Source organism: Egretta garzetta, unplaced genomic scaffold (genome assembly GCF_000687185.1).
Source record: "Egretta garzetta isolate BGI_Z169 unplaced genomic scaffold, ASM68718v1 scaffold292, whole genome shotgun sequence".
Taxonomy (NCBI): Eukaryota; Metazoa; Chordata; class Aves; order Pelecaniformes; family Ardeidae; genus Egretta; species Egretta garzetta.
The window spans coordinates 851,871-866,560 of NW_009258789.1; the positions used below are offsets into that span (position 1 = coordinate 851,871).

The 14,690-nt window shown below is 35.9% G+C and overlaps 2 protein-coding genes across 2 annotated transcripts in view; both read left to right on the forward strand.

Annotated features, from left to right (window-relative positions):
• The window catches only part of LOC104135814 (parvalbumin beta), a 1,856-nt gene extending 586 nt beyond the window's left edge, over positions 1 to 1,270 (forward strand). Inside the window, exons 2-3 of the mRNA XM_009649497.1 lie at positions 305 to 437; positions 1,198 to 1,270. Coding sequence (XP_009647792.1) covers positions 305 to 437; positions 1,198 to 1,270 — 206 coding nt within the window. The remainder of the gene's footprint in view (positions 1 to 304; positions 438 to 1,197) is intronic.
• A 9,082-nt stretch (positions 1,271 to 10,352) lies between these two features.
• LOC104135852 (parvalbumin, thymic CPV3) lies at positions 10,353 to 12,953 on the forward strand. Its single transcript, XM_009649535.2, has 4 exons — positions 10,353 to 10,413; positions 10,778 to 10,910; positions 11,351 to 11,460; positions 12,928 to 12,953. The coding sequence occupies exons 1-4, from the start codon at positions 10,353 to 10,355 to the stop codon at positions 12,951 to 12,953; spliced, it is 330 nt and encodes a 109-aa protein (XP_009647830.1).
• Positions 12,954 to 14,690: the final 1,737 nt, after the last annotated feature.

Consider the following 14,690-nt stretch of genomic DNA (forward strand, 5'->3'; position numbering starts at 1 on the left):
ACAAGCATTGTATTTATCATTAAGTTCTGTGAATCCGTGCTTCGATGAAGAATCTATTTACAGATGTATGTTCTTGCATTGATGAAGACCACAGTCAATATTTAACTTCCTAGGTTTGAAAGACCATTGATGGAAAAATCCCATGAATCTGAAATAAACTCAGGAAAATCAAAGATTGTTGACTGGGGCTTGTAATGACCCTCACTGTACTGCAGAACAGTTTGCTGCTTTTTGACCAAAAGGCTAAATTTTTTTTGTTCCAGATCTTTAACTACTTTTCTTCATCTCTTCCTGATTATTTCAGCTGCTAATTCATTCAATTACAAAACCTTTTTTGTCAAAGTGGGTCTCAACTCCAAGTCCAAAGACCAGCTCACCAAAGTCTTTGGAATTCTTGACCAGGACAAGAGTGGCTTTATCGAGGAAGATGAATTGGAGTAAATAAAAACATGAGTTACCACAAGCTTGTGTTTTATTGTCTAAAAATGCAGGATAAGATCAGAAATACTCCATTTCCTTCTGTCTCTTTGGATGAGAGACAATCGTGTGTGTGTGTGTACGCATGTGTGTGTGCTTGTGCTGAAGGAGCTGCAAGAGAAATAACAAAGGAAAGGCTGGATCACAATGAGAAAACACTCTGATAGCACTGAAATTACTTGTTTCATGTTGGGATAACTGACAGACTGTGAAGATAAAAATAGCAGTTCTGCTAGAGTTTGCTTTTTATTATTGCAAGATTTTTTACTAGACTGAATTCAAAGGGCTATTTTTCTCTCATCTTTCTATCACATGAATTCTATCTTTCAGATCATATTCATCTGACTTTGAAGTTGAAAAGTAAGGTTAGAAATATTCTTGCCACTCTTAAGAGTCTACATCTTAGGAGGAAAGAAGGAAGATAACACAGGAGGGGAGATGAATCCTGCCACTACAGAGTCAGTTTTAATTTTGCCTTTCTAATCCAATCATCAAGGATTTTTACATGTTGTGATGCAACATCCTCTTAGTTTCTTACCCTTATTCTCATTGAATTTAGAGGAAGTTTTGCCATTGAATTCAAAATTATTTACAAAGAGCTTTTGAAATAGTCTCAATAATTGAATCGGGCTTGGAATTTTACAGCTATTACCAATAACAAACTCTGAATGCTTTTGGTACTGAGTATGTCTCACTCATTTATCCTCTCACCTTTAACAGACTTTTCCTGCAGAATTTCTCAGCCAGTGCCAGTGCTTTGACTGATGCCGAGACCAAAGACTGCCTTTATTAAACAGAGTAATATCTGCCTTTGAGACTTCCTAATGGCTAGCTCTACGCAGCTGCCCTGCTCCATACACTGGATGTTATGGATCTGATTCTGAGGTGCTCAGATCTGTTCTGTATTGTAGAGAGGATCTAACATAGGAGCCAGTCTATATTCTGCCCTTGGCTACAGGTGGTCAGTCCTTTTTTTCATCTACAGAGGTTTTTTCAGGACTGGAACCTAAATGGATATATTTATAAAATTTCAGTATATACTGCTTTTTACTATTGAACTAAGGTACAACGTGATGCTTAAATGCAACACTTCCTTTGTCTTAAGTATCTGTTACTATGAGTAGACAATCTGCTATCTTTAAGGAATGATTATCAGAAAAGTATCATTAGTTTCCCATTTTAACTCTAAAAATTAAGAAAGTACTTTTTTGACTGTTTGACTACAAAATGCGGTCCCACTTTATTATTCTTTTATTTCTTGTTCAGAGTTTCAAGCTCTGGTCAAATATTAACAAGCAGTCAAGATAAAGACTGAGATATTTGTGCCATAAACAACCTTTCCCATTGCAAGCCTACTATCTATTTACACATGAACAATTGCTGGCAAGTGATTTCATATTGCTGGAAATCATCTGAAGTAGTGCAAGCACTACTTAAACAACGTTCCCCAATGTTTTAAGCAGAAGGTCTCTATACCACTGGAAGACTGAATTGGAATCCACTCTGCTCATCTGAATTTTGGGCATTAAAAATACTGGTAAAAATATTAAGAGACGGAGAAATTAAAAGCATCTCTATGGACCACTTAATTTTCGATATTTGCATAAATAGCTAGCACCTGCTGTAAAAAACTAGAATTAATAAAATGTCCAAGTGTAAAACCTGGTTATGGCAACTGGTAATGGTGGTATTTAATGAAGAGGTGTATTTAATGGTCCATATGTTTTTATGTCATTCTTTATGCAACTGATTATGTCTCATACACTAATTAAATAGCAGGACCTAGCACTAATTAAGCTGTCAATTTTAATATAAGATCAACTGATCCAAGATGAATCTACATTACTGAAATAGCATTACATTCAAAATTCTCCAAGGAATCACTCACCTTCCTGCCCACCTGATGGCACTGTTGTTCCAATTACAAGAAGTTAAGCCAGTATTCTATCTCCCTGAATTAATTCAACTCAGAACACTACTAGTATCCCAGCTGCCCACTTCTGTTGATGACTCAGTTTTGCCAGATTAAATAACCTCTGAACACAGAATGCTAACATTTTGTTTTCCAAAGGAGGGAACACAATGCCTCAGATCTTGGAAGCAGGATGGAGGCCTCAGGAAAGGTCTGCAGTGCTAGTTTGCAGTTGGAGAATAAATACCTTTCGTTGGGTCCACGTTGCACACTGAATGTCCTTCAGTACCGTTCATATGGCACTTAATATCCACCATACCAGCTGTACTTGGCAAGTTGCAGACCATGGCACAAGAGATACAAAGGAGCAACACATGGGTCCACCAGCACAGAGTAGGAGTCAGGAGCCCAGAGTTCCCCCCTCTGTCAGTATGAGACTTGAAGGTCTGCACACAGAGTGCCAGAACAGGGATTTGGTACCCTTTAATCATATAAACACAATATATGCTAAAATGACTTCTTGCAAAATCAATGTAAAGAGTGCTAATTCGTACCACAATTCTAATTTGTTTATTTTGCATGGAAGTCTTATTAGAGAAGATCTGTTTTTACAACCCTCATAAATGCAACTGAAGGCAAAGGGAGCTGTGCCTTGGATACAACTGGGTGAAAAGCACTTTGAAAAATCAGTCCCTGGTGCTCCATAATGGCAAATTGGGGCATGTTGCCCCAATAATCAATGTTCTGCTGCTTTTCTCCATCTCAGAACTGAGAATAACATGATGCCCACATCTCACAGGGTTGTAAAAATAAATGCATAAATGTTTGTGAGGGAAGTACAATAAAATGAAGAGCAGCATAAAAAAATAGCTGAGAAATTAATCTTTTTTTCTTTACAGACAGATTGAAATAGCAAGCCAGAAATAAGGAATGAGGACAATGCAAAATTCTGAACAATTGCTCATTAACTGAAGTTCATCCAGCTTGTGCACTGACTAAGTTAGCCTTCTGGTTGAAAAGTAAGAGTGTGATGATGTCATCGTGATTTGGTCACAATACAAACACACAGAGCAATCAAATTAGGTTACAAAAATGAACTAATTGCTAACAGTACCTAACTAGACATGGGGTTTTTTAGGCTTGCATATGTAATAAAAATAAACACACAACCAAACAGCCTTTTAAAAAACCTAGATGACTTCATCCAGAACATTATACTTTCAACGTGACAGTTACTCCTATGCACTCTTTTCAAAAAATCTGGATCTCTGTTCTTGGGCATTAATCTTGCAAAAACCTGTACAACAACTGTCTCGTACTGTGTTTGTTTGGAGCTATTTATGAAGATGTTTCAGTATTTGCAGATCAAAATTCTTCATTTCAAAATTATCTCCTAATGCAGATGGTTCTGATGCATAACACATTTACGATAAGACATTATGGAGAAGGAAGGAAACATCAATACAATGTTGGGGAAATCATCATATTACACAAAATCAAAGCAATCTGCAAGACTTTAATGAACACTCAATAATGTGCCTCATGCCTTGCACGTTAGCCAAAAATATATTTCCATTAATTCTAATGAATGAATCAAGCCCTAATATTGTAGAATTTTCCTTAACAGTGAAAAAAGAATTATCCCTTAAACAAATTCACATTTATGATTTCAGTGTCATCTCAGGAGACCAATAAACAAAGGAAGTTCTGAGGAATTGCACTCTGATTGCAGGACTAAAAGCTCACATTATTGTCAGAAAATGTATCTCAGCTGATAATGATAATATTTTATATTTTCACCATGTAATATGGGTCACCTGAAGATCTTCGAGCATTGTACCCATATTAATGGCTAAATGAGAGACAAAAGCACAGACAGCTCAGGTAACTTTTGAGTTAGCCCAGGCAGCTCCTTTATTTAACCACACTTACTTCCACACCGATTAGCCTGCTAGGTCTACAAATCTAAGACAATTTCATCACTTACCATTCCATTAAGAACAGTAAAAAATTAATGACAAGGTTAGTCTGATATCAGCTACAGTGATCACTCCAGAAAGTTAAGAAGAGCTTGTGACTAGAGACACTTCTAGACCTTTCCTTCTTTCAGTATTACCACTAAGCAGATTGGTGGAGAAAATGCTGTTTTCTATCTACAAGAATACACTTTCTTTTCCTTTCTGTCTCATTCACACAGGCTGTCAGGTACTGTGAAATTTCTGTAACTGCTTATCCTGTGCTTTAAGAAAGCTCTTCAAATTGTGCCTGTAAGGTCACAGCTGGAAAGACTGCTGCATTATCATAAACATGCATTCCCACACAGCTCCCTTAAAGTGAAGAACACTCTTCTGGAATCATAAATTTGGAGGTCTGAGACCATGGTCTGTATTTCGAAAATGTTTCTATCCAACCCTTTCCACCAGAGCCCCTAAATATGTGGTTGCCTTTTGTCAACAGAATTTTTTCACATGCTTTATGCATATGTTTTAAGTGCTTGTCTGAATCTAGACACCTGCTTCTCCTTTATTTAGGCTATTTCTGTTAAACAAGTGACTTCTGATGATTACTTATGATAAGGTTAGCTCGAATTATAGGGTATTTTTACTTTATACCTCACTAAAGGTTATACATCCTCCTACTGCTGAGATTAGTGGCATAAATCCCACTGACATCAATGAGGACAGGCAGTGAATATAGAAGTAGTTGGAACCACTTCAGTGCTGTTTGCTTTATTTTACCATGACTTCTTACACTGTGGGTCATAGTGCCTTTGGTAACAGTATAGTTACATATCTTTTACATGTCACAAAAGGCATCATCCAGATTATTTTGCAGCCTCCAACCTTAGGGCATAGTTATTATTCTTAAAATACACAGAAAAACTGAACAATTTAGACTTTTAAACATCACTCCATCTGACACTATCTATAATGCTGACAGCAGACAGAAACATCTTAGACGATTTCATTTAGGGTCAGAGACAGAAAATTGTGTTGCTGAGTCACAGAAGCATTTGCAAGCACATTTAAATACAAACACAGAGCATATAAAATGCTAGCAGAGATCTTCCAGGACAGCTTAAGTGAAAAAATATCCTGATTAGAACAATCTCTATGAATTAGCTATGCTATTAATCAGTTATGTGAGTCTATTCTGCTATCATTTTCAAACAGAAATCAATCTCATTGACACAAAATGATAAGGACATAATTTAAACTGGGGAAAATACACAAGACATTTCTCCTAACATAAGGGAAGTACCTGTCTTTGTTTAGCTCCAGACCCACAATGCTGCAGGATGTATCTTGCACCTTGGATTCTACAGTCCAGATCTCTGCTCAGTGCTCTGGGTAATATCCTCTACTTGCTGCAGGGAAAGAAAGCTTTGTCACTGGAGGCTTCCAAGGCCTGGATTTCATCCTTCATTGTAATGATGCACAGTACCAAAAAAGTCAAATACTGAACCGTGTTCTTAAACTTCTCTGCTAAATATGGTAAAAGACTATGGCCCAAGCAACCATTCAAATCACATTCTGTAATTATTTATATATGATTAAAGCATGTGCCTTAAGAGACAACTTGAAGTAGCAGGATATAACTCATTTTGTTGTTAAGGCCCTTTTCAATGATTATAGCTATATTCACACTATGATTCTCTGACATCGCCATTGAGACATCAACATTAATGATCAACCACATAGGTTACTGAGTATTTTAGTTACTTTCAAACTTATTACAAAGGCAGAATCTGTCATGCAGGATCATGATACAATTGCTCTGGCCCTAACACAACCAGGGCTGAAAGATGAAGTTGTATGGGTTTTAAAACAGCTGCTGCAGCATCTCTTTACACTACTGTAGCTGGTCTCAGGTTAACACCTCTCCTCTGATCTCACCTGAGACAACTGCTGATGTTTCTTTTGCATCTGCTTAAAGTCATGTCTTTGGTTGATTGTCACTGCTAATGAACGCCATACTTTATGCTAAACAGAACACAAAGAGTACAAGACTAGTCCACAACCTGTCAATGATTTGCCAAAACACAACTTTCCTCTGCTTATTAGAGAAGTACTCGTAATTACTCGTATTGATTTGAACTTGGTGCTTGATTTTAAAACAGTTGTTTTATATGTTTAGATTCCCTAGCAAGGACTTACTAATATGAATGTTCTGTACTTCTCAGAACTACACCTTCAAGTTTAATTCTGGAAGTCTAAAACCAAAAAAAATGGCTTTAATATTCCTGTAGATGTTGTGCATAAAGACACCTTGGGGGAAAACAACAGAAGTTAAGTTATACAAGTACATAAATCTTCAGATTAACAACTCAATAGCACTTTCAGATGTCCTAGTAGAGGGGAAAAAAACCCAAACAAAAAATAAATTAAAAAAATTGATAATTTTTCTTTAATTTCATAAGAACAACTGCTAAACATTCCTGGAAACTGTACAATACTCAGATTCTGTACCAGATTTTGTACTATTGTTAACTGCCCATTAGCTAGCAGCTATTGTTCTGGCTGAATTATTAGGTATTTTCTTTTTAGCATCACATTGCTTGCATAGTATCTTTCAGAAAATTGCTTTCATACTTCTCAGTTTTTGAACCCCTAAAGTGATTACAATCACCTAAGCTAACACATACCCCAGATGTAAGGAAAACAGGCAGATAATTTAGCTGTAAAATAGATTATCTAATGAAAACATCCCTTTATATAATATACTCATCCCTGATTATTTCATTCTAATTGTAGTGGAGGGAAACCTGTACTTCAGATGAAGTGTCATTAATAAATAAATAAAACCCAGTAACCCTAGATTCCCACCTGTATCAATATACAGTGACATCAACTTGATTCTGAAATTCAGCTCTTTTAGGCTTTTGTAAACCATCTTTCAGCTAGGATTAGAATCACTTTTGTTGTCAGTGTTGAATTTCAAACATTAAAAGATCCCTTCGTAAGCATTGATAGTGAAATTATTGTAGCAATTATCTCACTTTTATTTGACATATTTAAATATAATACTAATTTCTGGCGACTTTACTACTTTTGATTACATGTAAAAACAGTTCAGCACCCTGTGTGCTGTAGCAGAGTGTATGAAGTAACCAGATGCCATTCTTTGAGCATTTGGTGCTTATATTTTAATATTATGCCTGAATTGGTTGAAGACATATTTTGAGCTTGAATATTATATGCTCACCTTGATCTTGTCATTTTCCTTTACTTCATTTCAATTTCCTCATTCTCATTAGCTTTTAATAATTAGTTTGTATGGCAAGTGAAAAATTTAAACAAAGCAAGCAGTTCAATGAGCAGTGTCTAGAAGCAAGCAGAAATAAAGGAAGCCTACTATGAAGTAACATCTTTAAGCTTTAAAGCACTATCACAGAGGTCTAAAAAACCCTCTTCCCTAGAATCATCTTGGCAGTAAAAATGTCAAGAGGAATCAGTAAAAAAACCTTTTGTCAAAACTCTCATAAATTTGAGATGATCATAAAGGAGAACATTCACAACAGAGCGCAAAAGGATGAAAGCTATTTCAGGATGATTCTGCAGAAAGGACAGTATGCGCTTCATTCCCACTGCCACTATCTGATAGATGTAATATCATCCAAATCTCAGACAGAAAGCAATATGAATATTTAGGACTGAACGAAGAAGATAAATGGAAAGAACACCAAAAGACCTGAGATCAGATCTTCAACAAAACAGCATTGTTGAATTTGTTTTAATCAGACAATACTAATTTACAACAGCCCACGGTTCTTAGGTTTAACAGGAAAGTGTTCTTCCAGATTACTATGAACAGGTTTCCTACTGAAAGAGATAGAAGAGAACATTCTTTCATTACTAGACAGCTGAAATTTGGGATTAAAAGTAAGTCTGATTATTTGTGATTTATGCCACCTTCTTTTGCATACAAAAGAGATAGCAAAAAAGGTGAAAGTACCATTAAATTATGTCAGCTTTTTCATGTTAATTATACCTTGTATTTCTCTATCCAAATTCAGACAAACAGGTGCTATGGAACAATTGTTATGCTTGATACTTTTCCCACTGTCATTAAACCAAGCAGGAGTAAACCCACTGTAGTCCATTAACTTACACCAAGGCTTAGATACATTACTACTCTACTCCACAGCACCATTTGTAATTTTTGCTACTATAAAAATATTACTTGATCAGCATACCATGCTATTTCCATTCATTAAAAAATAAAACAATGCTCATGTATTAGGAGAACATTACTTTAGATACCATAATAGACTGTTATACAATAAAATCTAACCAAAATACACGTTTTTTATTGGTCTTCATCCTAGAATTTTGTCCACATAAACTCCCTTAAAGATGGAAATAGATTTTTGTCTGAGAAAGAAAACTTTGTATCTGCTGTTCCCAATTTTCTTAAGTTTTTTTTCCAAAATTAATGCTCTTGAAAAAAATAATAAACCCCCACTTGTTTAGACCTACAATTTTAATTTCATATTAAGGAAATAGATTGTGAGAGCGTGTGTTGTAAAATGTATATAAATCTATCTTCACACTAACAAAGTCTGATTCCTACAACTTCAAGTAAGTCTATTATTGATTTAATGTAATTTAAAATATTCAAAATAGATTATAAAGTAGGCTACCTGATTATACATAATCTTCCAAGGAACACAGACAAGATTAGCTTATTCAGCTTTACCTAGTTTCAGAGTTTTGCTGTCACTGGAGGCATTGGTTTCTGTTCTACCCCTAATCAGGGACAGCAACTGTCATTTAGAAAATTATCAGGAAATATGAAATTAATCTTAATGTAGAAAGATCACCCCAAATTCTAGCATGCTTTCCTCTATCTAGTGACAAGTTATCTTTGTCAGAATGTCACATTGTCGCCTCTGATCTTTCATCTCCAACTTCCTTTATACATTCCAAAGGATCAACAGACTTAGGGAAACCAAACTAGTTTCTTTTCATAAGGATTTGATTACTGGAGTCATCATCCAATGAGCAACTTTAAGGTCCCGAGGTTAACTGAAAATCTTTAGCATACCTAGAGATTGAAAGGCTACATTTTGATGGCAGAGTTGTACTTAATTAAGCACAAGTGGATTTATTAAAAAAAAATGTTCTTCTTGCACATATTATTTTAGGATATAAATAGAAAGGTTTAATTAGTTAAGGAAGAAATTTGAGCTAGGTCTCAAATCAAACATTTGATCCATGAAACAGTAACCTAAGTAGTGGTTATTGTCACCTTTTGAATCCTTTATAAGCCAGAGTGGCAAGCCAGAGCCAACATTACTATTTTGCCTGGTATCTCCTCAGCTATTTTTCCTTTACCTAGCTGAGAAAACTATAAAGGTGAGCAGCTGACTTGAGATTAATTAAATTAAATTACTGTGCAGAGCTGCACCACTAGTAAGTACAATAACCATTGTTCTAAGATTTTTATTTTAATTGCTGGAATTACACATGGATGGACCTTATATAGATAAGTATCAGTTTTCTTTTTATTCTTCAGAGCTGTTGGGGGAGAAAACAGAAGCAAATCTTCTTGACTTTCTTTTTTCCACTGCATATACTGTTATTTGTATTGTCAGATGCCATGCATTCCAGTAAGATTAACTATTAGATTAACGGTTACATAGAGTTTAAAAATACACTGTACTTAAATAGGATGCAGGTAAATGATAAAAAATTGATCACTAACTCACAACATCATTTACTTAATCCATCTTATTAAAAAGTATTATTTCAGCACTGCTGTTTTTAAGGAAGTAATGTACTAAATCTTCTAATTTGTTTAGGAATAGCAGAGATGTCAGTTTGATCAATTACATTCATCTACCTTTAGAAGTCTTGTTAGGCATATAGTATTCTTCGAAACACAGAAAAAACAATTTGTTGTAAGATGCATTTGCATTTCACAAATCCGTTTGCAATATACTATTTTGCACAGGTTTAAAATGAGCCTTACAGACATTCTAAGCCCTTCTGATATTGCTGCTGCTCTGCGGGACTGCCAAGGTGAGAAAACAATTAAAACTCTAAAAATCTATTACTTTGTGTAACACATGGCAAGTTTAATTCAGTCCCAAAGGAATACTGAACAAGTGCATACTGTAAACAGATTTCTGTAATCTCTTTACGTAGCTGTCACAGTATATTTGTTCATGACTGGTTTATATTGTCAGTTTGCAACTTATCCCCAAGTGATTTTTTTTTTATGTTTAGGAGGGTATGTGCAGTATGGCAAAGATAATTATTTGACAGTCTTTATCTATTGTTCATGTTTAGAACAATTAAAATGTACCAAAGCAACATCCTCAGACCATTTAGGAACAGTGAACACAGTGGTCTGGGGTTAATTTATTTATTAATTTATTTTCAGCTCCAGATTCCTTTAGTCCCAAAAAATTCTTTCAGATCAGTGGGATGTCTAAAAAGAGTAGCAGCCAGCTCAAGGAGATCTTCCGGATTCTCGACAATGATCAAAGTGGCTTTATTGAGGAAGATGAGCTCAAGTAAGGATTTTCTGTGTTAATTATTTAGAGGCTATCCAAAAATCAGCACTTTTTTCTTTCCAGAACTGTTCCATAAATGTGAGCACAAGTTATGTTAAACGTTGCTAAAATCTTCAGAAGATCGTGAAAGGTATATTTAAGTAGATAAACCCTACAAAGAAAAACAAATTAGTAAAAACCTGCCTTTAATGCTCAGTATAGAAAAAAATAACTCCTTTGGGCTGGAATTTGGTAGTGGGCAGAATCAATTGCACCAGGGCAGGACTTGCAAAGCAGAAATACATATAACTAAGATTTAGCTTGTCAAACAAAGCAGTGTTTGGAGGACTTGGCTATTGTGGTAAATAATTTATTTATAGATAGCTATCAGTTTGATTATACAGCCAGCATAAAAGAATAATATTCTGTGAAAATCATAATCAAAGTTGTTTTCTTCCTAGGTATTTCCTTCAGAGGTTTGAGTGTGGAGCCAGAGTGTTAACCACCTCAGAAACCAAGACCTTCTTGGCAGCTGCAGATCATGATGGGGATGGTAAAATTGGGGCTGAAGGTATTAACTTCTTTATATAATGAATAAGGCTCCTCAGGATGTGTTGTAAATGATAAAAAAACTCTTTTATGTTGATGGTACATTAATGTACCTCCAGTGATTTTACTGAAACCCTTGCAGTAAAAACCTGTTTAAGGGCAGAAACAGTCCCTGATCTTACAGGTTCATCTCTGCAACTCCTTTTGCACGAACAAGTTAAAAAAAAAATAAATACCTAGGCTGCCCTAAGGAACTTTCTTGTTGCCACTCACTCACAATTTCCAGTTGTTTTAAAAGGAACCACCCCTCATTTCTCCTCCCACTTACTCTGATGTAAAGCAGCACTAGCATCCCTTGTGACACAAATGTAAAATCCAGGACAAAAGAACCAGCTCTACACAGGAGAATCAACAGCATGTACATCAGTTCATTTACTGCAGTTATCTCCCAACAGAAATTCCACTAGTCAGTGAAATCTTTCACAATATGCAAGAGCTAGCAGCATGTAGTTCAGTATTTGTTTTGCATAATAAGGAGAACAGAATGATCAAGTGTCACTACCCCAACACAAGATCCCACAACAGGCTCTGCATGTGGGGATGGATACTATTTATCTTCAGTGGCAGGTTAAGGACCAGATAGGAAGGAGCAGCTGTTTTAGGAAGGAGCATATTGCACTCACCCCATGGAAATGCCAATGTGATTTAATGGCTGCTCAGTGCAGAAACCTCCTGATCTCATAATTCCGTATTTCTGTATTCCATTTTGAACAGGAAGCACACACTCACACAAAAGGCTTGCAGCCAATGGCAACTTGCCCCATGACAGAAGCAAGCTGCCTAGACGAGCATGAAAGGGGCTTAGGGAATAGCATGCAGGGAATGTGCTGCTGTGCAGATTCCCTAGCTCACTGCGCCAGGAGGACAGAACTCTTCTGTTTCTTTCTTTGGAAGGAATTAAATCCAGTTCCTTAGGAAATGTGCCAGAATAAACACACATGATTTATGAAGCAATTTATATACTCATACAGTCCTTCAGGGACAGGACTGATCAGATACTCTAACTCAGAAGCCAAACATTTGAAAGATCTTCCAAATAACAGTATCTTATTGTACAACACAATACTTCAGTATCATACCACATGGAACTGCACAATGCTTTTAGCTTTAGACTGTGCTCTAAATCAACACTTCTCAACTGCTGAAGCATTAGAAGATCAGTATTATGCAGAGAGAAAGCTAAAACTACCTTGAACATTTTATTATTCCCTATAAATGTCAGCAAAACACTGCCTTTCCATCTGTTGTTTAGAAGAGGAAGTTTAGACAATGTCTCTCTTCCATAAATTATTTCTTCTCCTCTGGTCATCTACCAGGTAATTGTTTTCTGTTCATTCCTATTCTAAATATCTTGATAAGCTACTAATCTTTTACTCCTAATAATTTCATTTTAATATTTCTACTATAAATATTCTCTTATCTTTTGCAGAATTCCAGGAAATGGTGCAGTCGTAGAGGTTCAAAAGGACCAAACAAGAAAGAACTGGGATGAATCTGCACGAGACACTCCAAAACCTTGAAAATCAGGAGACCCTTATTTATCTTGACAGTGTACATTATATGTTCATTGCCTTAGCAACATAATGAGACACTGATTAATGATTTTTTTTTTTCATTGTGTGGACCACTTACCATGTTCTAAACTCTACTTTAGCAGACACTTCCCTTAAAAATACCCAATAAAAATTTATCATATACAGTAGCTTGTGTCTGGTTTTCTGACTGGTGAACTGAAACGTGTGAATTCTTAAACTAAGTGTTAATCCCTCCAAGATCTTGATCTTATCGGACCTCCATATATGGAACATCTTTTGAAATCAGTGGGAGTTCTGTTTACAATACACCTTCTGGATTAAGCTTGAAGTTCTCAAAACACGCAGGTCTTCACCAAAGATATAGTTGTGAGGTAGGTGAGGATAAAATCTCTCACTGACTTCCAAGTGAAAAGCAGTCATATGTTTTTGTTAAGAAGTGGTTTCTGCATGAGAATGTTGCAGTTTCAAATGATTTTTTTTACATTAGCCAACTAAGAGAACAAGAAAGTAGAAACCACACGCTTTCCTGCAATAAGAATGAAAAGGAGAACTTTTGTGGACTTGAGGCTTCAGGTAACTGTGAGGCTTTAAAAAGCAGAGGGGAAGTAAAAGATATCTTCTTGGTGGTATTTTCGAGCTTTCTCAATAGGGAGGACTAAAAGTGTGGAGGAATAATTTGTAGAAGTACATATTGAGAAAGCTCCAACGTACTCTACCCAGTATTTCCAGGCTATGTCTGCTGTATTAAAAATGTCCTTCACAAAAGCATCTATCTCTGGGGATGCTGAAGAAATGTCTTTTACAAACAAACAATTCAGTCATTAGAAAAGAGAGATGTTTAGGTGCTCTGATGGAGTATTTATATATTCACTTGCTTTCTCAATATTAACAAGTGCTATACACTGCAGTTCACACATATGCAGCTTGTAGGAGTCACTAGAACACATAGAAGCCTTTTCAGCAAAGTGAATGGTTTAGTCACTGCAGTTTCAATGCATTTCTTCCTCTGCTGCAAATGACTACACTCAAAATTAACTGCAATTTTTTTCTTTTCAAAAGTCTCTATAAATACTGGTAATTGTACAGAAAAACAGCAAAACCAGAGCTGAATTGTTTATGAAATAACCAGCTATTGCTGGGAAAGAAACTAAAGAATCTGAATGCACTTGGCAAGAAGGGCCATATATCTTTCAGAACAACAAATTCACAGACAGAGTCCATATGGCTAATGCTTTGATATGCTAGGCCCTCTTCTCTCTCCCAACCTGTATTTTGCAAACCTAACAAAACAACAGTTGAAAAATTCCTGTTGGCCTCAAACATGTTCATCATCAAAGCAAAAGCAGTTAAATAAATTAAATTTCTCCTTTCCTTGGCGTGGAAAAAAGCTCATGGAGTGCCATCCTCCAAGACACCCTACACAGCTGCACCAATACAAATTCTGTAATGATTCATCCCTGAATACTCACCTCTATGTCTTTTCTGCAGCCACCTCCTCTTTTGGGAGCCAAGTACTGGAGAACCAGCCAAGAAACATCTACTGCCTTTTAAAAAAAACGTGTATATATTAATCTACAATTCTTAACAGTTGATGGTTGAAAAAAGAGGTTTTGTCCCATTTCAAAATGTTTTCAAGCAGCTTAATTTGGCATACAAG